The sequence below is a fragment of the Callospermophilus lateralis genome, chromosome 7 (genome assembly GCF_048772815.1).
Source record: "Callospermophilus lateralis isolate mCalLat2 chromosome 7, mCalLat2.hap1, whole genome shotgun sequence".
Taxonomy (NCBI): Eukaryota; Metazoa; Chordata; class Mammalia; order Rodentia; family Sciuridae; genus Callospermophilus; species Callospermophilus lateralis.
Window position 1 is genome coordinate 141742465 of NC_135311.1, and position 27337 is coordinate 141769801.

Sequence of the window (27337 nt, forward strand, 5' to 3'; positions counted from 1 at the left end):
GAAGGGAAGGAAGAGAGGAGACCAAGGCTGGCACCAGGGTTTAATTCTGAATCAGAGCAGGTACCCCCCATCCCGGGTCCTGGCCTCTGAGGGCTCACTGCCCTGGACAGCTGCTGGGCTTATTTGGAGGTGGCCTTCCTGGGCTTGGTGAGCATGATCTCTGACTGCTGCAGCGGAGGCACTCGGACCCCCTTCTGCTTCAGCTGGTTGTAGTAGTCGCTCCTCTCTGAGATGATCCTCTGGACAGGAAGTACATGGGCAGGTGGTCTTCCCTGTTTCCCACCTGGCCTTACAGCTTCTGCCCAGGCCCTGTGGGCTGCTGGACACTGCCCCGTCCTCCCCTAGAGGCTGGCTAGAGCAGTGGTGTGCAAGTGTGTGCAACAACCTCTGCTCATGCCCTCTGCCAGTTCCTGTGGTGTAGGACTCTAGAAGCTGGTCTCTAGCCTGGGCGGATGGGGGCGGACAGGAGGGGCAGGGGCAGTGCAGGAGTAGACCCCCGCCGTCAGCTCCTGGGTTGGCTCACCACAAAGCCCACACCCATTCACCCCTTCGGCCCAAGAGTGTGAAGAGCCCAGCCTCCCAGAGGCTAGGAGGGACATCTGTCCCTCAGCTTTCTGTCTGTGTAGCGCTGGTCAAGGGAAAGTCCCTGTCCCCCTCCCAGCCCTCCTCTGCCCTGGCTGTCAGCACTTCAGGCAGTGTTGAGCACAGGCCCTGGGTGCTCCCTCCCCCACCAACAGGAGCCAGGCCACTGACCTCTCCCCTCTGTCCCTGCTACAGCAGCATTACTGACCAGACCCCCCACACGGCAGAGGCAGAGGACCTGGCCGCTGGGACGCATGGGTGTGCTGGGCTCAAAGGGCAACACCATGGAGGAGGTATGGGTGTTGGGAACAGAAGTGGTTGTGAGTGAGAAGTGACCCCCAGCTCAGCCTCGGGTGCTCAGAGACCCCAGAGCTCTGGGTCCCACCGTATCCTGAAAGTGAGTGTGCACTTCCCCGTTACAGAGCGAAGCCCCAGTGGCCCAGGGAGCCCAAGAGTGGCCCACAGCCTGGCCACCACTGAGTGGGTGGTGACTGCTCCTGCCAATGCACCAAAGCCTGCATTACTTCTGCTGCAGCCCCCGCCCCTCTGAGCCCCTGCTTAGGGGCCTCAAGTCAGTGAGCTTCAAGGCTGAGGCTGGAGGGAGAGGATCCTGGCTCAGAGGCCTGCTCTAGTGTCCAGCAGAAGGGAGTCCTCCACCAAGGAGCCTGAGCCAAGCAAAGTGGCCCCGTGATGCAGCAGCTAGACCCTGCTCGTGGTGGTCAGGAGGCGCTGTGGCTGCTGCAGCCACCGGTCACCAATACCCTGCCTCTTTTGGCTGAGAACAGCCCAGACTCACCAGCTCTGTGGCACGGCCCCCCTAGGGAGGGTCTGGTACCCTCGGCTCAGGAAAGCATGGTCCTGGGGCCATGGTGACGGGTGCACAGCCAGGGTGACAGAGCCCCCAAATCCAACCCAGGTTCCTCCCCCGACCCCAGCTGCAGCTCTTGGAGGAAGGAGAGGCAGAGAATACTAGAGAGTACCTGCAGGGCCTCCAGGATGTGGTTGTCAGAGAGCTCAGTGGCCAGGGACTTGATCCCGCTGACATTGAAGGTGGCCTGGATGATCCTACTCCTCAGTCTCTCAAGCTGCCACCAGAGGGAGGATACCATCACTCTTTGACCCAGAAAGATGCTTTATGCGTTGGCTGTGCCATGCCCTGAGTCCTACAGGCCAGGAAGGCACGCCCTGCCCTCCCTGTGCATGGTGTTAGGAGCTGGAAATGGACCTGGGGTCATGTGCCTGCCCCAGGTTCAGAGGTACCAGATCAAATCCACGACCCTGGGCAGCCCAGCGTCAAAACCAAAAGCTTCTGCCGTGCCAACTTTTTGCCTGTCTTTAAACTGGAAAAAGTAAAACCTGCACTGAGTTAGATATAGTTCAGAGCTGCAGACAGCCGCGGCGTCATCTCCTGACACTGCAGGAGAGCTCCAGCCAGCCCACTCCCGGCCCTCAACGACTCTCTCCAGGAGTCCAGCAGGCCTTCCCCTGAGCACTGTTGGCCCTGGATTTGGGCACTTAACAACTGACCTGGTCTGGGACCCCTCCCCACCAGCACGCACGGCCCTCCTCCTGTTCCTCATGGCCCGAGGCATCGTGCTGTGGAGCAGCGTTCAGCCAGGCCCTGCAGAGGTGTTCTGGTCTCTCCCTGCCTGAGCATCCTGCGTGCTGGCAGCCACCGCCCCAACGCCTCCCGCAGACCAGAGTGAGCTCTGCGGCATCCTGCCAGCCTCAGGCAGGGTCCCCCAACTGCAGCTACAAGAGCAACTGGGCGCACCCCTGTGTCCAGAATCCCTGACACTGCAGGATGCCACCGAGAGCCAGGGGCCTGGAGTGCCAGGGAGTGTCATCATGTCTGTTTGCCTGTGGGGCAGTTTAAGCAGCAGCTGGAATGTTGTGAGCCCCTGGGCCTCGAGGGGAGGGGGATCCTGCTCTTTCCAACATTTGTGCCCCGTTCTATCCCCAGCACCATGCTAGGGGCTAGGGGACCGAGGGGACAAGGGACTTCTCTGTACCAGGAGTACTTCCATTTGTACAGCACTATGGGTCATCCGGGACACGCGCCACGGCAGCATGGTGTCCTGGGGACCCACAGCATTCCACACTCTACCAAGTCCTCTGAGTTGGTAGGTGACAAGGGTGGGGCTGGATTTCTAAAAGAGGTGGAGTGGAGGGCCCCAGTAGTGCTGTCCAGGCCCATGGGAGAGGCTGGCCTGAACAGGAAGGGGAACAGAGTTGGATAGAGTGGACTTGCCCGGAGGGTGGATGGGGAAGGAAACTGTCACTTCAAAAGCCCGTGTATGTGTGTGTGTGTGTGTGTGAGAGAGAGAGAGAGAGAGAGAGAGAGAGAGAGAGACCTTTCCTGTTGCTGAGTTTGGATCCTAAATCAAGATGGGCTCTGGGTCCCTCTCTGGCAGGTGCACCCATCCCGTGCTGTGCTCATGACCTCCAGGCTGAGCGCAGCCCCCAGGTGAGACAGCAGGTTCAGACCCCAGCACCACAGCAGGTATGGCTCACCCATCCTCCCTGCTTCAGGCCACACATCTGTGAAGTGAGGACAGTGAGCAGGTCCACTTCACAGTTTTGTTGAAAGAGTCAAAGGATGTTAACAGAGCAGTGCTGGCTGGGCCCCTTCCTGCCTGGTTCACTTACCAAGTCCTTCTGCACCTTCCTAGCCAACCCAAGGCCCACTCCCTGCTGAGCGAGGCCGCCTGCGGGTGCTCCAGACCTCCTGCTCCCTCCTCCGCCACAGCCTAAGTGGCAGCTTTCTCTGGTGGGATCCCAGGTGGACCAAGGCCCACCCCTGCCCTCTTGGTGCACAGTCTCCCTGGGCGGGCCAGGCCTGGGAGGACGGCCGCATACCCTGGACTGGGCGCACTCCAGGGCCACGCGGGTGGCCTGCTCTGCCTGCTGCACCACCTCATTCCTGCTCTGCAGATCCTCATGCAGCTGCTTCCACCGCTGCCGGTGGTCCTGGTCCAGGTCAGTCTGCGTCTGCAGCTCCCCCACCTTGGTGCTCAGCTCCGTGATGGCCAGGTCACGTTTGGTGAGCTCTGTCTCCAGCTCTGACACCCGCTGGGAGGAGTCAGGGAGGACAGGAGTCACCATCAGGCCCAGGTGCTCCCGTCTGGTCTCCACTGGTTTTCTCCAACAGCTGGAGGCAACGGCCTGGTTCCTCCCTCCCACCCCAGAGCCAGCGTCGCAAGGGCCCCTGGTGCAGATTAGAGGCCTGGGGCGTGTCAGGTGGTGCTGCCTGAACAAAGAGGCCCAGGCTGGGGCGACCCAGAGCAAGGACAAGCCCCGGCCCGCCCTTCCACACCACCCAGGCTGGCACCTCTCGGAGGACGAGGTTGTCCTTCTGGATGAGCCCCATCATCTCCTGGTGCTTCTTCTCTTCCCGGAGGCTGGAGAACTGGAAGGCAGACAGAGGCTTGGCCTGGGATGCTCGTGCCGAGGGGAGAGACGGAGCCCTGGCTCCCGCTGCCTCCTTCCCCAGCTCCCTAAAGCGACAGAGGAGGAGGAAGAGTCTGAGAGCACGCGGGAGCTGGAGGCAGAGGCCTCTCCGGTCAGACTTGCGGGACCTAAGCCGCCCACAGGGCGAACTGCAAACTTCCCGGCTCGCCCACAGGCTCCTGGGCTTCAGGAAGGCAGAGGCCCACAGGCGGGGACTAGTTACTTCAGAAACTAAGCCCCACCCCTGTTCCCAGCCTCCAGGGGCCAGGTTCCTACCTTCATCCCCCCTGACAGAGACAGCTGGGTCTCAGGCTGAGAGGCCACCTGCTTGAGTGGGTGGGAAGTGGTGCAGACGGCTGCCTCCCCCACCCCGCCCCAGGGCCTTGGCCTTCTAGAGAAGACACTGGTGCCATTTCCCAGCTTGCTGACCAAACCAAAAAAGCTGACCAAACCGAAAGGACGACCTGAGAAGACTGCCCTTCAAAGCTCCCCGAGGGACACCGCTCTGCCAGAGAAGCCAACAAACAGCAGAAAGATCCGGAACAGAGGGCAGAGGGCCACTGAGGCCTGGGAAGTGGGCGAAGAGAGGCCCTGCCTGTGAGGCCTGGACACCCGGCCAAGGGGCAGCTCCGGCCCTCCACTGCTGGAGTGGTATCCAGAGGAGAGGGGTCGGCCGGCCTGGGCCTCCCCGCAGCAGCCTGGGCTGGAAGGCCACAGTCACAGCATTTGCAGGGCTCAAGGGTGGCGTTTCCCAGGTGGACCTGCGGCCCACCAGGCCATCTGACACCAGAGTGGGACGCAGGCACTCTGTGTCCCCAGGCCTTCTGCCTGTGCACCCTGGGGGAAAGCCCCGGAGCACCTCTGCACCAGGGAGGAGGGAGATCAAGAAGGAGCACGTGTGGGTGCAGAGGCTCAAAGGGAGGCGCTCAGCCCTGAGGCTGTTTTCAAAACTCTGGTTTCGGTGACTTGGGGACCATGAGCCACTATCCTGGTGACATTGGTGCCATGCAGAGCTGGCTGGTGTGACAGGATGCTGTTGAGAGGAGAAGGTGGAAAGGGAGTAGGGGAGAGGAAGACCCGAGGGGCAGGTGCTGAGCCTGCCGTTTCAAAACTCGGGATTCCTGAAGAATCAGGGGCGCCTGCGAGCGGCTGCTGGGGGAGGGCAGTGAGAGGCAGGGACTTGCGGGACTAGAAACCTGAGTCTGTAAGAGGTGCCGCCGGGGGCTTGGATAAGAAGAGCTAAGAGCACCCAGCAAGAGCAAGGGGGCTCCGCGCACCACACGCTCTCCGAGTACAGAGGGCCTCGTCCAGGGGGTACCCCGGAAGTGACCAAGGCACCTGGGGCAGGGCCAGAGGGCAGCAGGGCCACCACTGGACATGTGGGCTAAGCCTCCCACAGGCCCTGGTGGGAATCTCAGCTCTGCCACTATCAGCCACGTGACCCTGGGCCAGTGCTCAGACGCCCGGGCTGGGAGCCTCCACCCACCGCCAGCCGCCAGACGTGAGCCAACCAGGGCTGGGGGGCCGGGGCGCAGCCACCTTGTCGGACATGGCCTGCAGCTGCTGCTTCCGCTCCCGCAGCTCCTTACGCAGAAGCTCATTGTCCGCGTTGATCTTTCGCAGCTGGGATTCTTGGAACTCCACCTGCCGCTGCAATGTCGTGATGGTTCCTGCGTGAACATGGCGGTCCGACTGGCGGGGGGACACTCCACATCCCCAGGTTGCGCCCTCTGCACCCCCCCTGCCCCGCCCGCCCCTGGCCGGCTTGCTGGGCCGCGCCACCTGTGGCGAGGGCGTATCTGGTCCTGGTGACCCCCAGCTCGCTCTGGAACTCCACCAGCATGCGCTCGTACTCCTCCAGCTGGGCCATCAGCTCCTCCTCGAAGGACTCGGTCAGGGAGTAGGCCTTCCTCGGGGGGCTCCCCTCTTCCTCCCGCAGTTCCCACCTCTGTTCCTCCGATTCCTCCTGGTCCCCGTCCTCTTCCTCGTCCTCTTCCTCCCCCTCAGTGCCCTCCTCCAGCACGGCCCCCATCCTGCCCATGCTGCCCTTTGCCCTGGTCAACGGGGGCCCCTTGTCTTGGCCTTCCTCTTCCCCCTCCCTCTCCCCCTCCTCCTCCTCCCCTTCCCCCTCCCCCTCCTCCTCCTCCTCTTCCTCCTTGCTGTGCTCCTTGGCGTGCTCCTCCTGCATTTGGGGAGGGAGAAGAAGGGGACTGGGCAGGGCACTCACAGAGCAGCTCACCAGCCAGGCAAGCCCCAGCCCCTGCCCAGCCCCTGCCCAGCCCCCCGGCTCAGTGTGGCACCTGCTGTCAGGAGATTGCAGGACCTGTGCCCACAGGGCTAACATGACCCACCCCTCACCTGCACTAGGGATGGCCACCCCCACGTGCCAGGGCCGCATGTGGGGACAGCACGCCTGGCCCCTTTAGCACGGACCTGGGCCGCCCTGGAGAAGGGGAGTGCTCCTGCGCTGCCCGGCCAGCTCCGCACCTGCACCCAGCGCTCCTGCTCCTCCTCATCCTTGTAGAGGGACTTCAGGAGGCTCAGAACCCCCAGCTTCTGAGCCTCCGAGGGCCGCTCCTGCAGGACACGGCAGGTCCCTGACTGCAGTTGCCCCCACCCAGTCCAGGTGGGCGACTGCAGAAGAGGGTGGGGCACTGGGTGCTCTGTCAGCCCAGCAGTGCAGTGATCGGCAGATGGGCAGTCCCAGGTAGCTGGCAGGGCTCTGGGCCACCGGCAAGTGGCCTACAGTGACAGGCATGCTCATCTGGAGGAGTTGAGGGGCCAGTGCAGACAAGCACCCCTGACATGTCTCACCTGGGCACTCCACAGCTCACACCCAGTGGCCCTGGAGGGTGGATGGGGAACCCATCCGCCTGGCCCCTGCCCTCTGCATGTGGCAGCTCTGAGGAGTCCGGGCGTTTGTCTGTGGTCCGGGCCTCCTCCCGCCAGCATAAGCTCAGGCTGGGTCAAGTCTTGGGAAGATCCAAGGACCCGACACACCTGCCTCATGGGTCCTCTGCCCAGACCTGGCATCATCTCCACCCCTGTCCCACAGTCCAGGACCCTGAGGCCGGGTCAGAGCCCACCAAAGCCAGAAAGTGGGAGAGGGGCTCACAGGCAGGTCAGGGCGACCCAGGAACCACTGCCTGTGTCACCCCCAGCCTGGCGTGGGTCACACCTGCAAGGTGGCCTCCAGCCTGCCGATTTCAGAGGTGGGCTCAGCCTCACATATGAGCTGGGAAGCCACGACTGTCCAGGGGAAGGCAAGTCAAGGGCCCGGCTCACAGCGCTGGCCTCCCACTTCCCACCCCTGCCTAAGTCTCCACGGGCGTCCAGCCTGTCCACCAGAACCCAAGGCCAGGCCACGCTCCAGGGGGGCCTGGGACTGGCCAGGGGCCTGAGGAGGCCAGCCCTGACACTCACAGCACCCCTGCTCACCTTCCTATCCGCAGACGCGGGTGTCTCTTGGCTTTTGCTTCTGAGGAGGCACTTCAGCTGCTTCCTGAGAACCTCCTTCTCCCCCTGGAGCGCCAGGATCTCCTGGTCTTTCTGCTGGACCTGCGTCTCCAGCTCAGACAGGCGCCGAATCTCCTCTTCCAGCATAAGCAGGGAGTGTTCCTGGGCAGAAAGACAGGCACCTCCGTGGGCAGTCAGGGACACAGCTCTCCGCCCGGGAGGAGCAGGGCGGCCACCCAGAGTCCCAGCTCTGAGACCCAGGGCTGCAGCACGTCCCTGCAGCTGGCTCCGTGGCCCATCATCTGGGCGCCTGCCCTGAGAGCAAAGCCTTGTCCAGCTTCCCCCACTGAAATGCAGGAGGCAGGTCTTCCCCCACACTTAGCCAGCGACGCCCGAGCTCCTCGGGGCCCTCAGCCTCCTCCTCAGACTCTCCATTCCTTCAGTTCTTCAAAATCGAAGACAAGAATGAAGATGTCTTCAGGCAAACAGGAGCTGGGAGGGTTTGTCATCAGCAGATCTGAACTTAGGTCAATGATAAAGGAAAGTCTCCAGACAGGGAGAAAATGACCCCAGACCGGATATTCTGGAAGGAAAAAATAACTTGAAACTTTTTTACCATTTGGAAATACAGTGATACGTTTCTATCTAATGTATGGGCAAAGAACACATCACAAAGGAAATGATAAAACGATTTGAACCGTGGGAGGGAGCTAAAGCTGTGATTAAGGTCAAATTTATAGCCTTAAAATGCATGTATTAGGGCGAAAATGGGAGATCCACACAGGAATTGAGAACATGAAATGCAAATTAACCTATAGGAAGCGAAGAAGGAAGGGAACAATCCAGTTAGACACAGGAGTTGGGGGGGGGCGGGAAGAACTCAGCAAACTGGGCAACATTTTGACATTCGGGAAATCTAACAGGCGTGTGGCAATCATCTGTGCTATTCCTATAACCTTCCTTTCTGTCTGAAATAGACATTAGATGGGGGAGATAATCATGCAGATTCACATTATGTTGTTCTGGCCCCAGTGGTTTTAGACACATGCACGTGTCTGAAATTAGCCCAGTGGCAACTGGTAAGAGCACTGATCTCCTCTTGGGCTGTGTCTCCAGAGTAGCTTGCTGGTGCAGGTGACTCCCACCACCAAATGACAGTAGCTCATCTAAGATAGCTAGGAAGCGAGAACAGCAACCCTAATGCTACCATTTGTGCTCCTAGAGGCAGCCAAGCCTGCAGCCCTTCCCCTGGATGGCTCACATGCATTATCTGGTAAATCCCACTGTTGGTCCATGATAACAGCGTAGCCAACGGTACTCTACACGTGTCTGTGTGACTCTAGATAATCTATCCTCCGGCCATTTCTCAGAAGTGGAATTGCTTTGTCAAAGAGTAGAAACACTTTTTAAACCATGAAAGCTATCATCATTTACAGTTTCAGGGGTAAATGTCACCTGAATATCCTGGACCTGGACTTTCTGGGACTCTTAAGTCCCACAGTGCCTCCACCCAATCTCATCTCCCCTGGTGCTCCCACAAGCTGCCCAACATCTTATCACTCATTTCTGTACCTTTCCTTAATGCTTCGTCAATTCAAAAAAAATGAATGATATAAAAATCAAACATATAGCCAGGTGCAGTGGACATGTCTACGATCCCATCATCTGGGGAGGCTGATGCAGGAGGTTCACAAATTCAAGGCCAGCCTCAGCAACTTGGCAAGCGAGACCTTGTCTCAAAACAAAAAGGGCTGGGGATAAGGCTCAATGGTACAGCACCTCTGGGTTCAACCCCCAGGACCAATACATAAATAACTGGGCACGAGAGAAAATTGACAAAACACAGGGCAGAGGCTAACAGAAGAATTAAAATGGAGCGGCCTCGAGCAGACTGATGTAGCCGAGAGAAAGTGAAAGTCACCGCTGTCAGGCTTGAAAAGGAGGCTATTCCTGGAGGCTGAGGCAGAGGATGGCAAGTTTGAGGTCAACTGGGCAACTTGGCAAGACACTGTCTCAAACTTTAAAAAAAAATTAAAGGCTGGGAAATGGCTCAGTGGGTAGAACTCTCACCTACTACCATGCCAGGAAAAACAATGACAGACAATGCTATTCCTGCAGCATCCATGGGGAAGACGGCGGTCATCCTTGTATTCTGGCAAAGTCCAAAAGTTACATGGAAGAGCACATTTCTCAAACACACACCCAACCAAAACAGGAGGACAAATGAAATGTGTCTCTTGTAAAGAAATCACATTTGGGGTCATTAAAAAACCCTCTCCTATAAGAAAGCTCCAGGCACAGATGGCTTCGATGGCAATTCTCTGGAATCTATGGGAGAAGAGAGACCAGCCTTAGGCACAATCTTCCCGAGCCTGGGAGGGTAAAGGGAAAGTGCCCGTGAGCTCATTTTTCAGTGAGACCCCGATACCTCTGACACCAGAATCCAACAGAGAATCGTAAGACAAGCAAATCATAAGCCAGTCTCTCTGGTGGACATGAAAGTCACAAAGAGGACATGGCGGGAATCGAGCTGGGTGCAGATCTGCCTGTTGAGCTGCGGGTGCTGCTGGTGTGATTCAGAAGGCTCCAGAGGGGAGTTTCGGGGTGACAGCTCTGCAGAGCTTTGGGGGCTAAACATGGGGCAGTTCCCCTGGGTGAGGACGGACAGGGGCCAGGGGACCTGTCAGCATGAGATTCGTTGCAACCAAAGAGGGGTCTGGAGGCCCTCTGGGGCCCCACCTGGGGCCTGCCCTGGCTGAGCAGACCTGGAGGAGAAGCCTCCTGGGGAGTCAGGACCCAGAGCCAGGGCATGGGGCCAGTACCTTCTCGTGGATGACCGAGATGTACCAGGGCATCCTGTGTCTCGGGAAGCTCTGGGCTGTGAGTGGGCTGCTGGTGACGGGACTCGGGGTCCGGGACTCGTCCTCCTTGTGCAGGTGGCTGAGCTCACAGGCGCTCTTACTGAAGGGGATGAGGCGCCCTGGTGGGCAGAGGAAGAGCGGGCAGGGGCGCTCTTGCCTGGCCTGGCGCCCACCGGCAGCCACCTCCTCAGTGACCTGCTCCTGTCTCCTGATTCTGCTGCCATGGCAAAATCTAAGGGTCCCCGTGTGCTCAGTGTCCACCCCCCCAAGAAGCGGACCTGAGAAGGCAGTGGTGTCCCCAGGGACGCCCTCACGTCCACGCCCGTCCCTGCAGTGGGCGCAGGGGGCAGAGAAACCAGAGCTGGGGGTGAGGCCAGGAGGCCCTCCCAGTGTGGCCCTGTGGCCCCAGGCCTGGCCCTCCTTGGACCCAGGCTCTCCGTCCCCCCAGCCCCAGGGAGCTGGTCACTGTAGACGGCTTCCTCAAGTCGAGGCAAGAGGGAGGCATCTTAGTGGGGATTTCGTTTTTTGGCAAATGAGAGCCTGTTCCATCTGTGCTCATGTGCCTTACGGGTCTCTCTCCAAGAATGGAGTGTCCCTCATGGGCCCCTCAGTGAGGCCCACGAGGCCTGTCCACCCAGGTTGGGGACAAAACCTTTCAACTGCAGTTTTTCCAAAGACAAGGAACTGCTCTCCTGGAAACTGCAGTGTCCACTCTTGATGAAAGCAGAGCCTGTCTTGGGAGGTCATCTCCCAGGGCCCCTGAGCAGAGGCGGTCCTGGGGAGGGTCGGGCCCAGCAGGGCAGGCAGGGACTCTGGGCTCCTTACTGTCCACTCCCGTGTCCAAGCCCCGCCTGTCCAGGAGCGGGTCCTCCATCATCCTCCAGGTCTCAGGGCTGACGCACACCTCCCTGGGCAGACTGACCACAGTGCCTGAACCTGCAGCGCAGAAGGTGCCAGGTGGTGACCCAGGCAGAGCCCACGGTGGTGCCTGATGGTTGACCACGGGGCAGGGTAAAGGTGACTCTTGGTGGGAGGGGTTGACCAGAGGTGGGTTCTGGCCTCCGCCACCACAGCTGTCAAGTGCACGCCAGCGGCAGCGCCCAGGGGCAGAGGTTGAGCACACCCACGCCCAGGTGTACCCTCAGCCCCAGAGACCTGCCCACCTCAGGGTTCCTCTCACTGGGGAGGGGAGAACAACACCCAGGACGGGGAGCTGCTACTTGTGCCCAGCTGCCAGCTGAGAGCCATGGACAGTCCCCCAGGATAGCAAGGGAGGCTGCACACGCCCAGGTCGGGAGCAGGGGGCTGGGGTGAAGCCTGGCTCTGACCACTGAGCCGCCAGCTGTCCTCTGAGCCTCGCACCCTGCATCAGAACACGGGGACTTGCACAGGACAGCCGCTACCTGTGGTCTCCTGGGCCACTTTGTTGACAGTCCCACAGCTCCAGCCTCCTCCCTCTCCCCTGTCCACAGCGTTGGGGACCCTGGCTCATGAGAGCAGAGCAGGAAGGTGGGAGACAGGTGGGAAGGAAAATCGGCCCAGAAGAGTCCTCGTCCCTCCTCCCCACCCCCTCAGTCTTGTGCCACCTTGTGCCAGAGTGGAGTCTGAAAGCAGCCGCCGAGGCCCCACGCAGGCTGAAGGGTGGCAGGGGAAGGGGCAGCTTTCGCCAGGGCCCTGGCTGGGGTTCTTACCCAACTGGGATATAGATGTGGCCCTGGTGCTAAACTGGGGACAGCCAGGCCGCCGGAGAAACGCCCTCCTCATCTCCTCCATTTCGGACACAAAGCCATCAGGGCTGTCCGTGTCCTTGAGGTCACTCTGGCAAAATAGGAACCATGAGGCAGTCACTGAGAGAGAAGACCCAGGAGGCTGCGCCCATTGCTGAGTGAGGGGCCCTGCCTGGTGCCCACTGCGTCGGTCTGCCCTTCCCGGCTGCCTAGGTCACCATGCAGACCCTCCCTGGAAGCAGCCTGGGCTGAGCCCTGGGCACGTCTAGGAAGCCTGCTTCAGGCTCTGCCAGCACAGGATGCCACTGGCCCTTCTGCTGACGCCCCTTCCCATGTCCTCTTCTCCCCTCACCCTCCTCTTCCAGATGCTCCCAAGGGAGTCTCAAGGCCAACGGTGCATCTTCTCCCCAGGCCTGGGCTGGGTTCCTGCTCTGGGCTGGGCTGGCCAGAGGAAGTGGGAGCCAGGCTACAGAGGGGAGCCAGCCTGACCCAGCTACTGAGCTCAGGATCGGAGAGAGCAGGCCCTTCGCCAAGCAGGAGGACGAGGCCAGCAAGAGCTCTCCCTTGCAGCCCCGCATGTCTTTGGCTGCCTGGAACCTGCTATGGACACCCACCACCAACACGTCTGTGGAGTGCCGGCAGCTGACGGCAAGTGGGAGGGGGTCGGTCCAAGGCGGCTGAGCTCCTGCAGCCCTGGTCCTCCTGCCTGGGCCGTACCATCTTCCGGTAGTAGCGGCTGACGGCCTGGGCCGACCTGCTGAGGCTGTGCTGGTTTCGGAGCTGTCTCCCTTCTGGGTTCTGGGTGTCGCGGCTGGACACATTCTGGAGGATCATGAGGCCCTTGGCGAGGGGGTGAGGCACCAAACTGCACCTCTTCATCGTGCCCTCTTTCTTAGGTAGCATCAGGAAGGGGGACAGAACTTCCCAAGTTCGCCCGGAGTCAGAACGCTGGCCTGCTGCTCCTGGGGACCCTCCTCAGTCCGGCTCAGGGTGTCCAGGGGAATCTGACCTTGAGCAGGGACCTGCTGCCTGGGGCAGGAGGTCAGAGAACACCAGCTTCCAAAGTTCCCGTCCCATGGGACCCTGGGAGCCATGTGTGGCATCACAGATGTCTCCATAGAAACAGGGCAGGTCACATCCGCCTCCATTTTCTGCAATTAGGAAAGGGACCTGAGAAGGGGAGCTGGGAGTGGTCGGCAGGGCGTCCCCAGGTGTGGCAGTGCAGGGATGGCCTCAGGCCAGCAGCCTGCACCCCCTCCTGGTTTGATTTTGAAAACCTTCATCCTCGTTTTTTAAAATGTATTTTTATTGGTGCCTTGGAGTCAGATCTTCAGGTGGCCTCGCCGGGACATATTCCCGCGGCACGCACCGTGGTGTGGTCAGCTTCCCTCCCCCGTGCGCCCCTCCCACGTCCTCCCTCGGCTCCATCACCCCTCTGCCCCTTATTTAAACCTGATTCTGCATCAGGGGCCTCGTTATGAAAGGTTGATATCCTTGGTGAAAACCCACCATCTGGAGGCATTTCTAACACTTGGGGTGTAATTCTCTTTTTTTAATAGAGTGGGACGGAGGGAAAGGCCTCTTCCAGATAAAGGCTCACTGTTCCTTCTGGAAGCAGAACCCTTCCCGTCTGCACCGTGCTCAGGTCGAGAGCCCTGTGCTGGCCGCCAGCCCTGCTTCCTGGCCTGCCGCCACCCCGGGCTGGGGCTCGTCCGGGGGGTGAGGAGGCCGGGGCCTCTCTGTGCTTTCCAAGTTCCCTAACACTTAGTGGTTGAGAATCAGTTCAGGTGTTCCTCAGCCACAGGACACCTTCAGAGAAACGTCCATCTCAGTCCTTTGCCTATTTATGAGTTGTGTTTTTGAGTGGGGTTTTTGAGTCTTGGAGTTTTAATATATTCTGGATACGAATCCTGAATCAGATGATCAGCAAATTCTCTCTCTCATTCTGTATTTGCTAATCATCTGATACAGATGATTTTATTCTTTGAAGGATAAATTTTTTACTCTATTGATTTTATTCTTTGAAGGATAATTTTTTTTTTTAACTTTGATGAAGCCTGATGCATCTGTTTTACTTGTCACCTGGTGTCCCATCTGAGAAACCGTTGGTCGTGAACCTTTTTTTGCCCCGTGGGTTCTTCTAAGATTTGTGTGGTTTGGCTCTGGGTCGAGTTCCTTGATCCATTTGGGTCAGGCTCTGTATGTGGTATGGGCTCCCAACTTCCTTCATCGCATGTGGGGTCCAGCTTCCCAGTGTCATCTATCCAGAGGACTATCCTGCCTCCCAGTGAAAGGCCCCAGCAACTGCCCACCAACACGTGCAGATTGCATCTGGGCTTCCTGAGGCTGGGCCAGGCTGGGCCAGTACCGCTCTGTTTTGCTTCACAGGAGCTTTGACATCAGGGGGGTGACTCCTCCAGCTTTTTTCTTTTTCAAGACTGCTTTGGGATGGTGGCCACACCTGTGATCCCAGTGGCTCGGGAGGCTGAGTCAGGAAGATCTTTGAGTTCAAAGCCAGCCTCAGCAACTTAGCAAGGCACTAAACAACTCAGTGAGACCTTGTTTCTAAATAATTAAAAAAAAAAAAGCTGAGGATGTAGCTCAGTGGTTAAGTGTTCCTAGGTTCAATCCCCAGTACAAGAGAGAGAGAGAGAGAGAGAGAGACGGCTCTGTCTGTTTGGCACACTTGAGACTCTGAATTTTGGGGTAGACTGCTGTCATTGTTTAAAACCTGTATCCAGGTGTGGTGGCACACCTGTCATCCCAGAGACTCTGGAGGTTGAGGCAGGAGGATCACAAATTCAAGGGCAGCCTCAGGAATTTAGTGAGACTCTGGGGAATATATAGCTTAGTAGTAGAGCACCCCTGGGTTCAATCCCTGGTAAAAAAAATAAAAATAAATAAAATAAAATAAACAACCCTTACAATCCCAAGCTCTTGGACACAGACTCTGGGATTGCAAAAATTACTGAATTATGTTAGGGAGTCTCTAAGTCCAGGAAAAGCGTCTGGAAAAGTTTCCTATAACCACTCTCCCAATTGAGAGGCGGTGCCTCCCTTGGAGTTCACTGGAGCAATCAGCAGTATGGTCATTCCACCTCTGGAATGTACGAGTCAGTCCATAGAGACGGGAAGAGGCTGGTGGTGCCAGAAGGGGCAGGTGGGCAGGCCTTGGTGGGCAGGCCTTGGTGGGGGGCTACGAGGCTGGTGTGGAGCCAGGCGCTGGGGAAAGGACCCCTGTCCGCTGGCTGCCCTCTCTGGGCGTCCGCCCCCTGCGGGCCATGCTCCTGGAGGTTCCGGTCTCCCTGGGTGAACCAGAGAGGGGCTCAGATGGCTGAAGGCTACTGTTTTTCTTAATTATTTCCAAGATAGAAATTAGTAGGAAAAGCCCGGATAGTGCAATCAGGGAAGCCCTGTGTGGGAGGCTTGACCCCCTGGAGACATCCAGCCTAAAGGGCACGGAGCAGGGAGGCTGGCTGGACCTGGAGACAGGTGCCTTAGGGCCGGGACCTTGCCTGTGCGAGTGGCCCCGCCTGGGAGACCAGGGAACCATCCCAGGTCCAGGACCCCCGTGCCCTGTGCTTCCTAAACTGGGGGGAAGGTGGTGTGTGCCCGCGGGAGCCGAAGCGGATCACCCCGCAGGTGCTGATTGGCCCGGCCACCCCAGGGAGACGCCTCAGCTCCTTAGGAGGGGACGTTGCTCACTGGCGAAATTCTCCCTGCCCCGGCCCTGGGGCCCACTGCGCCCGGGGAGCTGCGCCCTTCCCGCGCGGGCCCCGCAGCCTCCGTGTGCTGGGCGCGTCTCTCTGGGTCCCGCCGTGGCCAGCAAAGGACCACGCGGCTCTGCCGGGAGCTCAGGGGTTCACACAGGTGGCGATCCTGCGGCGCAGCCCCCTGAGGCCTCTCCTGGGCACAGACTGCGCTCCGCCCCGCCGGGCTGCCGGCCCTCAGCACCGTTTGGAGAGCTGTGAGCCCTCCCTCAGGATTCTCTGCCCTTCTGAGGGGCTGCCGCCTGCGAGTCATGCAGGGCATCTGCTAGGGAGCCAACCCTTGAAGTCCTGAGCTGTCCCTGCTCACTGCCTCCTAACTGTGCCCGGCTCCCTGACGCTTTCCTATCCCGTGCAGGGACTTGTAAGAAAAACAAAAGGAGGCAGAGCTCGGTGCAGGGGTGTGGGAGCCCCTCCAAATGCACCACCTTCAGTCCTGACGCACCCCGTAGTCTGGTGAGGTAGTGCCATGTGGGTTTTTCCCTCCCTCGGACAATAAGGTGTGGCCCTGGGGTGGCCCTACCTGTAGCGGCACCCAGAGGGGTGGAGCTACACTCACCTGTTCACTGCCTCATTTGAATGGCTTCTCCCCAATAAAAGGGTTCACCACGTGCTCCTGTCTCTTTCCACGGACCCCTAAGGTCAGGAGCCATGATAGGACCCAAAGGAAAAGGTATTTGCCCTGTGTGGTTATTTCGTGCAGCCCAGTTCTCCTGCAGTGACCCTGAGTGTTCAGTCGTGGGTCGAGACACAGGGCAGGAGTAGAGGCTGCCCATGGGACCTGCCAGCTTTATTTAAGTCCACAGGTTGCATTAAGTCGTTGGCATCGTTAGTACTTATTGCTCATAGTAGACAGTTACTGTTACGTGGGCAGGTGGAGGCACAGGGACCCATCCGTGTTGTCTAACGAGCGTTCCTTCATTCCCAGAAGCTGAGTGTCTGAGATCAAGGTTGAGGCTGGTAAGACTCTAGCACAGAGCCTCCTCACGGAGGACGTTGCCACAGCAGCCAGGCCCTGAGCATGGGTTAGTCATCTTATTAGTTCCCGGGGGAGACCACAGAATATTCCAATTGTGGAAAACAAAATGCTTGTTATTCCTTGAGAATGTGTTCACCAGAGGAGATTGGCTGTCTTGTACATTTCCACAGCCGGAATCCTTACGGGACTGCAGGACTAAGTCTTCCGTTGGTCACCTGGTCACCTGATTCACGGGCTGGCGCTGCGAGTCTCTCCGCACTGTTAAAACCGCCTGTCTTCACCCTGTTCTGCAGCCACACCCAGCACAGTGAGCCCTGCTGCATCACCTGGTCCCCCCGGCCTCTCCTTTCCTCAGCCATCCCAGCAGCACCAGCCTGCCCTGTCCTGCTGTGGGCTCCTTGTCCCCTCAATGCCATCAGCTCCACCACCAGTGACATGTTTGCCCCAGAGGGATGAATGCCATCTGTCCCACTAGCCACCTCCCTGGTCCTGCTCTCTGAATGCAGAGGCCACCAGTGTCCTCAACACAGACCAACCAGTGACATTTCAGAAGTGTCCGACAGTGGTGTCCAGAAGTAGCAAGAGCCAGGGCACTGGCTGCTGTGGCTGGACAGATCTGGGGTGGGGTGTGGTACACAGGGCCATCTGGGTGGAATGGGTGCCAGCTGCTGCCTCTGGCTCTGCGTAGCTGAGCATGTGCTGAGCCAAGCCATGCGAGGGTGGCTCAGAGAGGATGCGGTGTCACCCTGGACGCCAGCAGTGCGGTTCCAGGCCTCCACCAAGGGTTCTGAACAGCTGTGTGCCAGGCACCGTTCTGGGGGCTGGAGACACGGCTCCCAGTGCAGCAGAGACCCCACCCTGGGCTGGGGAATCGGATGGAGAGAGAGGTCCGTGGGTCTCAGGTTGAGAACCTGCACAGGCTGGTGGTGCAGGTTCCTGGGGCAGGTGCTTGGACAGAGAGGTCAGAGAGTCCTCCTGGCCCCGACTAGCCACATGCTGCTAGCTCAGGGCTCAGTAGCCTGGGAGCGCTGGCGGGAGGGCAGTGGACTTGGGGCGGGGGCTAGACCGTGAGGTCCAGGCTTCTGTCCAGTGTGTGTTAGGAGCCCCGGAGGACCTGAGAGGCTGGCTGCTGGCTTTGGTGTGACACCTCCCGCTGTGGAGACAGTGCCCTGGGGCAGCTGAGGATGGAGGGCACTGCAGCAGCGTAGGGTGGCTAGACGCACCTGGCCCGGGATTTGGTGCAGGTGCAGCCTTTGAGTGCGGGGATCAGCTGTCTCTCTCTTCCTCCTTCCCCCTTCCTAAGGTCACTCCACCATGTGGGACGTGGCCCGCCAGCAGGTGGCAGTATCTGCGTGGCTGAGTGTGCCTCCTAGTCTGGGGAGGTGCCGCAGACTTCCATGACCTGCCCATCAGCAGACCAGCTATGGGGTCAGCTGCGCCACCTGGGCAGGAGTCTCACCTCAGAGCTGGCCTGGCCCACCGCAGGGTCCCATTCAAGGGGAAGTGACATTCAGGTAGGGGCCTCTCAGGGGACACACCCTGGGGAAGACTTCTAGGACCCCCCTGGACTTTTAGGTGTGTTTTTGTTTTCATGGAAACCTGCCTCCTGCCAGTGGACAGGGACTGCCCACTGGACTCCCAAGCGTGTGACCACAGGGAGGGTGGAACCGCCCGGCCCGGCCTGCGTGGAGAGCTTGCATCACTTCAGATGAGGCTCTGCAGACAGGGTTGCAACCTGAGAGCGGATGCTCTGGGGTTCACACTGCAACCCCATCTGCACGCTTCCTCAGGCACAGGAGAATCATGTGACAAGACGGTGGCCCAGAAGCACTTGCAGCAAACAGGCTGGTTTCTGACCTGAACTCCAGCAGCTCGAGGAGCAGGCCACCCAGACGCAGAACCAGACTCCCTGAGCGGAGCGCTGACCGCCCGGCCTGACCTTCCTGAACCCCCCTCCCTTGGCTGCAGCCGCAGTCTGGCTGGGGATGGGAGGACCCAGGGGCTCTGGGCACTGATGGTGTTCTGGCTGGCCACACGTGTTCTGGGTTCCCAAAGCGCCCTGACCTGGGCACTGTACCACACACGCGTTGGTCTCGGAGTTCTCTGAACGTATGATTCTGTAAATGTGATGCTTCAGTTAAGGCATGAAAACGTTCCTCCGTGGAGAACGCGGGCCTGGGGCAGATGCCATACAGAACTGAAAGAGCAACCAGGGAACTTTCCAAAACCCCCCAAACGTGAGACATTGGTGAGCTCCGGGGCCACAGTGAGGCTGTGCTGCCACAGGTGGCCGTTCAGCCCAGGCTGTTAGGACACGTCGTGTGCCCAGCAGGCTGGGCTGACCCCTGCTGAACATGCCCTTCAGAGCATCCGTAACAGGAGGAGTAGATACAAACTCGGGTGAGTCTGGGCAGGAGGCAGCTGTGGAGCGCAGGAGGCGTCACGGGGCCTCGCGTCCCCACTCCTCTTGCCTCGCGGCTTGCTCATGGTGGGGCACATGGGGGTCAAGTGGCTTGCCCATGAGTAGAATTTGCTGTGTGAACATTTTAAGTGGACGGTTCAGGGCTTAGGTGCCTTCTCCCTGCTGGGCCACTGTCACCTCCAGCCGCCTTCCAAACTGAAACTCTGTCCCTACGAAACACCAGCCCCCAGTGCCAGCAATGCCACTCTGTGTCCCTTGTGGGGGAGTCACTTGGGGCTTGTCCTGTGTCTGGCTTCTTAGCTCCACGTCCTCAGGGTCCGACCCTATTGTCCATGCCACAGTGTCCTTCCACAAGGCCGTGCTGCTCCGTCCAGTCCCGTGAACACACTCATGGCTGAGTCCTCCTCTCTGCCCAGGCTGTCCTCCTCTCAGCCACCGTCCCTCCTCTGCTCCTGCTGCTGTGTGCACGGCGGAGCAGGGCTGATGCAGAGACCCCTCACCTCAACTGGCCAGAGCATGGGGAGTGGGAACCGCTGAGCAGGACGCTGACCTCCAAGGCCCAGCGGGGCAGGAGCGGGAGGCTCCACTAGGACCCTGGAACGCAGCCACCCAGGCCAGGAGCAGGACCACACTGCTGCCCGCTAGCCGGCTGCTTATGGCATTGCAGGGCTGGGACATTTGGAGAAACTGAGGCAGCATGAAGACCCCCTTAAACCCTGAGTCTTATGATTGAGTCAGAGAGATTTCAGACACGCCCCTCGGAGGAACAGGAATGAGTTTACTGAAGGGATGGGAAAAGGGAACGGGGCACTCTCAAGGGACAGAGTGGGTCTTCTCAGAGAGGACAGGGCAGTGGGCCCCTCCTGCACTCCAGCTTTATGGGGGGTCCCAGAAAAGTTTCTGGAGAGTCCTGCCCGGGTCCACCTCTTGACTTTTGACTGACAGCAGGTCGACATCAGACTTCAAGTCCCCGCTGCCATGGCGACTCCAGGTCCCCTGGCCATGTCGACTGGCTCTAGCTGGATTCTTGACCGTATGTTCTTACAGATTTTATGCTTAAGAGGAATTCTTCTTGTCTCCCTGACTTTCAGGGACTGGTCTGTGAAGCCACAAAGTCTCCTCCTTCAGGGGGACTTGGTTCCTCTGATGGACACTATCTTGGGCCTGTGTCTCTCCTGCAGGGTTCTGGCCTGTCCACCTAGGCCTGGCAGGTGGCTCAATTCTTGGAGAGGAAGGCCAGTGGGCAGCTCGGGGGCCCAGTCTGTAGATTTGCTCCCTTAACCTCGTGTTCCCACAAGCACACGGGACACTGGGGTTCCCGGAGGCGACTCCTTTCTCCAGGGAGCTGCCTGTGCCTTTGCAGGACCAGTCCCCTGTGTCCTCTTGCCCAGCCGCTTCCCCTGCGTCACGGGGGCTCCACCCCGTCACCTCCGACTAAGTCCTGAAAGGAGGGTGCCGGGTCGTCCAGCGCGCTTCTGTTCCAGCCAGCCTGGCCGTTCTGGATGCCTCGCCTTTCCCCGTGGGTTGCACGGTCAATGTCACTTCCCAGGGCAACGCTGCTGGCAGGGAGGGGCCTGCAGGTCAGCCAGGCTGCGTAGCCCGAGGTCGGCTTTGCTGACTGCCTACCCTGGGCCTTCAGCACCCAGGGCCAGTGCGCCTGTGTGACACTGCGGTGTCTTTGTAAGTGTCTTTGTAAGCTGGCTGCCGCTGGGTAGGGCAGGACTGGACGCGCATACTTGCCTCTGAGACCTCGGGAGGCTTGTTCTGCAGCGTGCGCAGGACCGTGAATGGAGACGGCTCCTCCCTTTCACTGTGCTTGTTCTCTCTCACCACTTCTCTCTTCCCTCCTCCCTTTCTTTCCCTTACTGGCCAGGGCCGGTCCTGGGGTACTGAGGAGGCAGGGAGGCCATGCCTGGCTGGGGTTTGAAGGGAGGCCTGCAGCCTCCACCGTGCAATGTGACGTTGGTGTCAGGTTGAGAACCTCATCTTCCACCCCTCGTTTGCTGCACCCACTGAGCTGCTGAGTGGTTGAGCTAACGTTGAAGCTGCCCAGCGCTGGCCTGAGCCCCGCTGGACCATGCTGTCTTTGGATTCACTTCCCTAAGTTTTTGCTAAGAATTTGAGTGTCTTTGTCCTGGAGGGCTGTTGGCCTGCCGTTTTCTTCTTCTGTAGTGTCTCCGCCCCGCTCCCGTACCCCCCGCGGTGCTGGAGAGGGGACCCAGGGCCTTGCTGTGTTGGCCAGCTCTCTTCCCCTGAGCTACGTCCCTAACTTTTCACTTTATTTCAAGGCAGGGTCTTGTGAGAAGTGGTTCAGCTGTTTTGCTGCTGTGACCAAAAGACCTGACATGAATAGTTACGAGAGGGAAAGTTGGGCTCAGGGTTCCAGAGCTCAGCCCGGCTGACGCCGCAGGCCCCTCCCTGCCAGCAGCACGTGCCGTGGAAGTGACCAGTGACGTGTGACCGTACAAGCCCAGGGAAAGGCGAGGCATCCTGAAGGGCCAGGCTGGCTTGGAACAGAGGGCCGGTCACGGCTGTGGGCCTGAGATGAGGCAGAAGTCCCGGCGGAAGGTCAGCTCAGGACTCGCATTAGGAAGTAGAGAGAGAGCTCCCTGGACCACAGACAGATACAGCCCCAGTGACCCTCCTCCTCCAGCCGCAGCCCAGCTGCCCACAGTCCCCACCCAGCGCATCCGTTCAGGTCGGTTACGGCTCTCGTGAGCCAGTCCTCCCCCTCTAAACCCTCCTGGACCCTCTCACTGGAGAGCTTTGAGGGACACTCGCATCCAAGCCCTAACAGTGCTGAGCTGGGGGTGAGCCAGCCGTCCTCTGGCCTCAGCCGCTCCAGGAGCAGGGGCTTGGGTGTGCACCTCCAGTTCTTAAGGACAATGTTCGCCCTTCGCTGGGGTGTCCCGAGTTCATGATCTGCCCAAATGAAGTTTGTCACCTCCAGTTCCCTCCTGTCAGGTAGCAGCTGGCAACGGGCCGTGGGATGCAAGGTCACAGGTGGTCTTCAGTCACCTTAGGGTCTCCTTTAAACCCCTTCCAAAGTAGGCGAGAAAACAAAGGGTGTAGTTAATGTGTGGAAAATGAAACAGAAGCTTGTGAGCTAGTGGGAGAGTACGTCCAGGGAAAGGACTGATGGGACTACTGGACAGGTCCTCTGAGGTGGACGGGAAGCTCAGTGGTAAGGCACCCGCAGGTTCCATCCCCAGGACAGAACCACAGGCAGACCAACAGAAAACACCTCAAACTCGCTGGCGAGAGCCTGGCTTGACAGTTTGGGGTCAAGGGTGTGTCCCCAAGGCTCGGTGCATGAAGCTGTCCCGTGAAGGTGACATTCCTCGTGTGCTTGTCCCAGAGCCTGTGGTTCTTCGTGGCTGCGTGCAGAGTTGTCTGGTGGCTGCCTGGTGGCATGAGGTCAAAGCTGCCCTGGAAATGGCTGCCTCCGGCCCCTCCCTCCCCACGCCCCTCCCTCCCCACGAAGGCCCCTCCGCTGACCAGCTGCAGGCCGGTTGTGGGTGGTCTAGAGGACGCCGGCCGCCCCTTCTAGCCACCGCATGCTCCGCTCTAGACCTGCGAGAGTCAGCAGCGTGGTTCCCTGGGCAGCTGCGGTGGATGATCAGAGCCCTTGGGCATCACTGGACAGGTCCCTCCCTGTCCTTCTGCTCCCACTCCCAGGCCAGCCACCACCAGGCCCCGTATGGAGACATCCTTAGATGCTCTGGGAACCTGCACGTCCTCAGAAGGGACTCGGGAGTGTCTGCCAGCTTCCCGGCCAGATGCCCTTTCCAGGGAGTTGGACAGCCACTGGCCCCCTCAGGCAGGAAGTTGACCCAGGCGCCGCCCGCTGACTCACGACCTGCACGTCTGTGCTTGTGACCGCCACCTTGGTGACCCTCGGTAGGAATGTTCTCGAGTCCCAGGTGAGCAACATGGCAGCCCTGTCCAGACTCCTGGCTCTGGTGGGCATCACGTGTCCTGAGTGGGCACCTTCCTCTGGCTGTTGGTTCTGGGAGGAGACTGGGCACCAGGAGGCAGAGCGGAAGCCCAGGGCAGGGGGGTTGTCAGAGAGGGTGGCTGGGCTTCCCTGGGACCAGGCCCCCTTCCCAAAGTGCCCCCCAGGCTGACCCCAGGAGTCTGGGACCTCCTCACGTCCACCAGAGGAGTGACCTCTGTCTCCCAGGTGCTGGTTTCACCCTGAGCCTGTGCACAGGAGCCTCTGCCAAGGAAGAGGCCCCCTGAGTCTCCAGGGGGCAGTTCCTCAGGGCCATGTCCACGGAGGCCATACCAGCAGTCCGGGGAGCCCTGGCACTTGTGGCTTCTATGGGCAAGACTAGCCCTGCGCTGCCCCTCCTGTTCCACTTCCTCCTGTGACTGAGGGAGAAGCAGGACCCCCGCGACTTGGGTGCTGGAAACAAGAAAGGAGCCCTTGGACGCGGTGTCTCCCTGCTGGTGGAACCTGGCTTTCACGTGACCTCGGCCAGTGACAAAGCTGCTTCCCTGCATCAGCGCAGGCCTGAGCCTCTCTGGCCAGCCTTCTCGGCAGGCCTGGAGTCCTGCTGGTCAGCCCTCAGGGAGACTGCGCATCGGGTCTGGATGGTGTCGCCCACGGGTGACCTCCACTTGAGCCCCTGTGGGAGCCGAGCTGAGGCTGACCGAGCGCCCGGAGCAGCTGCGTGTGTCCTTGGGCCTTTTCTGGTGACCACACAGTGACAGTTCCCTGGAGCATGTGGGAGGTGGTGCCTGCGTCGTCTGGCGCCCACGACGTGGGATGGCCACAGCACTGGGTGACGCACACGCACTGCTCCTGCTGGAGAGAGACTTCCTTTCCAGTCAGAGGCCAGGCACCAAAGTCCACTGTGTGGGCGTGGACTCCGAGTCCGGATCCGGCCTCTCGTTCCTTGTGGAAGCATTCCTCCGGGGGACGGGGCCTTGAAGCGGGGCAGCTCTGCTTTGTGCCCAGCTCATCTTTTAAAAAATCAGACCTATCGGAGGTGCTTTTGTGTACTTGAAAATGACTGTACTTCTCACCCCCTGTGATATGGTGGACACCAGGCGTCCCCAGCCCCTGTGCTACCGCAGCACTGTCCAGGGCGAAGTGACCCTCCTGTGAGACCTCATCAGTCCACCCCGTGGACGGGGTGATGGGTGGTAACTGGGGCCCGTGGGGCTGGCTGGAAGAGGAGGCCCGGGGCTGCCCTGGACGGTGCGTCTTCCCTGGGGACCTTCCCCTCTCCCTGCTTCCTGGCCGCCGTCTTGGGAGGAGCAGGGTCCTCTGTCGTCCCCCCCCCCGTGACAGCCTCCCTCACCTGGGAGAGCCGTGGCGTCGGTCGCAGCGGGCTGAGCCTCTGAAACCGTGAGCCAAAATAACCTCGTCTAAGCCGTCGTTGGTCACCGCGTGAGAAGCTGACTGGCCGTCCACCCCCAAACCGTGTTGTTTTAAAGCACAGATTGAAACTGGCCCATGTTGAAAGCACCAGCCGCTGTGGTTCCGCAGGGCGGTCAGCGCCCGGTGTCTGTGCCGTGGGTGGCCGTCCCAAATGAGTCATCCCAGTCCTCGTCCCCGTCCAGTTCTGAGGAACTGGTGCCTGTGGTCCAGAGTCCCGTCCCGGGAAGGGGGGATGTGTCTCCCCCTCAGCCCTCTCCTGTGGACCCAGGGATGGACAGTGAATCCGGGAAGGGCCCAGCTGCTCATGTGCAAAGATGGGTTCGAGGGAAGACGCAGACGGAAGGGTGTCGCTGGGCCGCAGCTGGAGCCCCAGCCTCCCTCGGCTCCCCGGGCGCCCCTGTGCTCGACGGCCAGCATGGGGACCCCAGGGCAGCTCCAGGGCAGCTCCGGGGGAGCGGGGGCCTCTCCCCACCTCGCCTCGGGCCTCTTGTTCGTCCGACTCTGCTTCAGACTGGCCTCCCTCAAGGCTGAGCAGCCTCCCCAGCCTCATCTTGCGGTGACAGGTTCCTGGCGCCTCGTTCACAACTCCAGAGCTGATAAATCTGAGACCAGGGGACCAAAGTGAAGCCCAGGTGGCTGCAAGCCTGCCGGGAGCCAGCCCTGGGCTCCGTCCATCCCCTGGGTCCTGCCGAGGAGCGTCATGTGCCTGACTACCCGTGTCCCCGAGGGTACCTGTGACGTGCCTGGAGGCCAGTGACCCTTCTAAAGCCAGGGACCCCGTAGGGACGAGGGATTGGGGGCCTGAACTTGGGGCCTGAGGTGGCCAGGCCCCTGGGAGGCCACTCCCTTGCCCACACGTCCTCTCCTGGGGTGAGGGCAGGGGACCCCCCACCCCAGCCCAGTCAGAGGGACTGACAGCCAGGGAGATGCGAGTGCTCACGGCCAGCGGGGGCCCGCACACTTCCTGCCTGCGCCCGGTCTCTCTGAGTTTGCTGCCGCGTGACAAGGACCATGAGGGCCTCAGGGCGATCCTCTGGAGCCCGGGAGAGGGTTTAGCCACGAGAGCCCGTCATCCGAACACGTGCTTTATTAGGTTACAAAACAAAAGTTCCCGCCAAGACACAGCTAAAAAAATAACACATTTCCCCAAGTTACATTACTGAAGACAGTTTGCGCTGGAATGCGTCCACTAATACTGCTGGAAGGAGCGCAGTCTCCGAGGACACGGGTGGCGCTGGTCCCAGCCTTAGAGCATCCCGTGCTCCAACCCCAGCTTCCCTCTGAGCCAGATGCCTGCACACCAGCCCTGGCGCCAAGGGAGCACACTGAGCATGTGACTGCTCCCGCAGCCCAGGCCTGGTGTGACGCCTGGACATGGCCAGAGCCATCAGAGACTGCAGAGACCCCTGGGCTGTGGGGTGTCAGGCCTTCCCGCCCGTCCTGGCTCAGCAGAGGGCATCCGGCTGACCACACCTTCCAGGCTACTGCCCAGGTGCTGCTGGGAGGACCTTGGGCCTTGAAGTTTTATTTTTTCTTAATTTTTGAGGTTTGTTGACCAGGACGTTCAACCTCATGAGGAGGTGGGTTCTGGGCAATGAGCACCCGCTCCAGCCCTGGCAGAGCCTTAGGCCGTTCACCCCAAGTCCTCCACCGGCAGTGCCAGGTGCTGAAGGCCGACGACAGGCCAGGGGCCTGAGGAGCACCAGTGTCCTTGGCCTGCTCTGGAGACGGCGCCTCCAGCGTGTTCTCCAACCGCCCATCCTTCTGTGGACGTCTGACCGGGGGGCCCCTCCAGGCCCTGAGCCGCCACCCCGGAGCACAGCCACCTGCACTGGGGCGAGCAGGGAGCGTGCCTGCTAGGGGTAGCCGCTCTGCCACCTCGGTGCTCCTGAGACGGGCTAAGGACCAGGTCAGGAGGGACCTGCACGGCTCCTGAGCTGCTGCAGGGGCAGAACCAGCATCCAGCCCTGAGGGGGGCCACCCTGTCTGCCTTGGTTTCCTCTTCTGTGCCACGACCAGCAAAGCCAGGCCCGCACTGTGCAGGTGGAGGTGAGCCAACACTCGGCCAGGAGCACACCTGCACCCAGCAGGCCGGAGCCCACAGGTGCAGCGGGTCCCTGGGCAGGGGGCGTTTCCAGGGAAACGGCAGCCCCCTGGCAGATGCAGTCAATGCCTGCCCCAGAGCTGGAGGGAGATGTTGGAGACCCCGTGGTCATCCTTGGCCTGCAGTGGGAGCCTCCTGGGCAGCCCTGACAGTTGCTGGCCACTCCCACCCCACGTGCACCCAGGCATCTGTGTCCTTCAAGGTCCCGAGAAGGGTGAGGTGGCGTGCGGTGGCTGTGCCTGTGTCAGCACACACTCCTGCTTTGGAGTGGCGGACAGATGGCAGCCTCCCGGGACCAAGTCCTGGTCTGGAGCTGGTCTGCACCACCCTCTGGCCTGGGGGCTTCAGTGTCTCTGCTAAATGACATTAGAGGAGAGCCAGGCCTGAGAGGGCCAGCGGCTGGCCCAGGGCCACATCGTCCTGCAGGTGGAGCAGCGGGGCTGGTCTCATCACACACTGCAGGCCAAGGAGGACCATCAAGGATGACCTCCGCAGTGAGGCCTCCTGCCCCCCCGACTGCAGGTGCTCTGGCTACGGAGGCTCAGGAGGGTCCTCGCAGATGGACGGGCCCACAGGTGGCCCCGGCCAACGTCTCCCCTC

General features: G+C 60.2%; 1 protein-coding gene across 1 annotated transcript; it reads right to left on the minus strand.

Annotated features, from left to right (window-relative positions):
• Positions 1-23: 23 nt before the first annotated feature.
• Ccdc27 (coiled-coil domain containing 27) lies at positions 24-13016 on the minus strand (the record flags this gene model as incomplete). Its single annotated transcript, XM_076862674.2, is given in 14 exon segments — positions 24-239; positions 1563-1667; positions 3442-3654; positions 3914-3991; positions 5572-5702; positions 5815-6208; positions 6520-6609; positions 7471-7620; positions 10311-10468; positions 11175-11285; positions 11418-11422; positions 12046-12167; positions 12794-12982; positions 12984-13016. Coding segments are annotated over 14 exon segments (1899 nt in total), but the record flags the coding sequence as incomplete, so codon positions are not given.
• Between the last annotated feature and the right edge of the window lie 14321 nt (positions 13017-27337).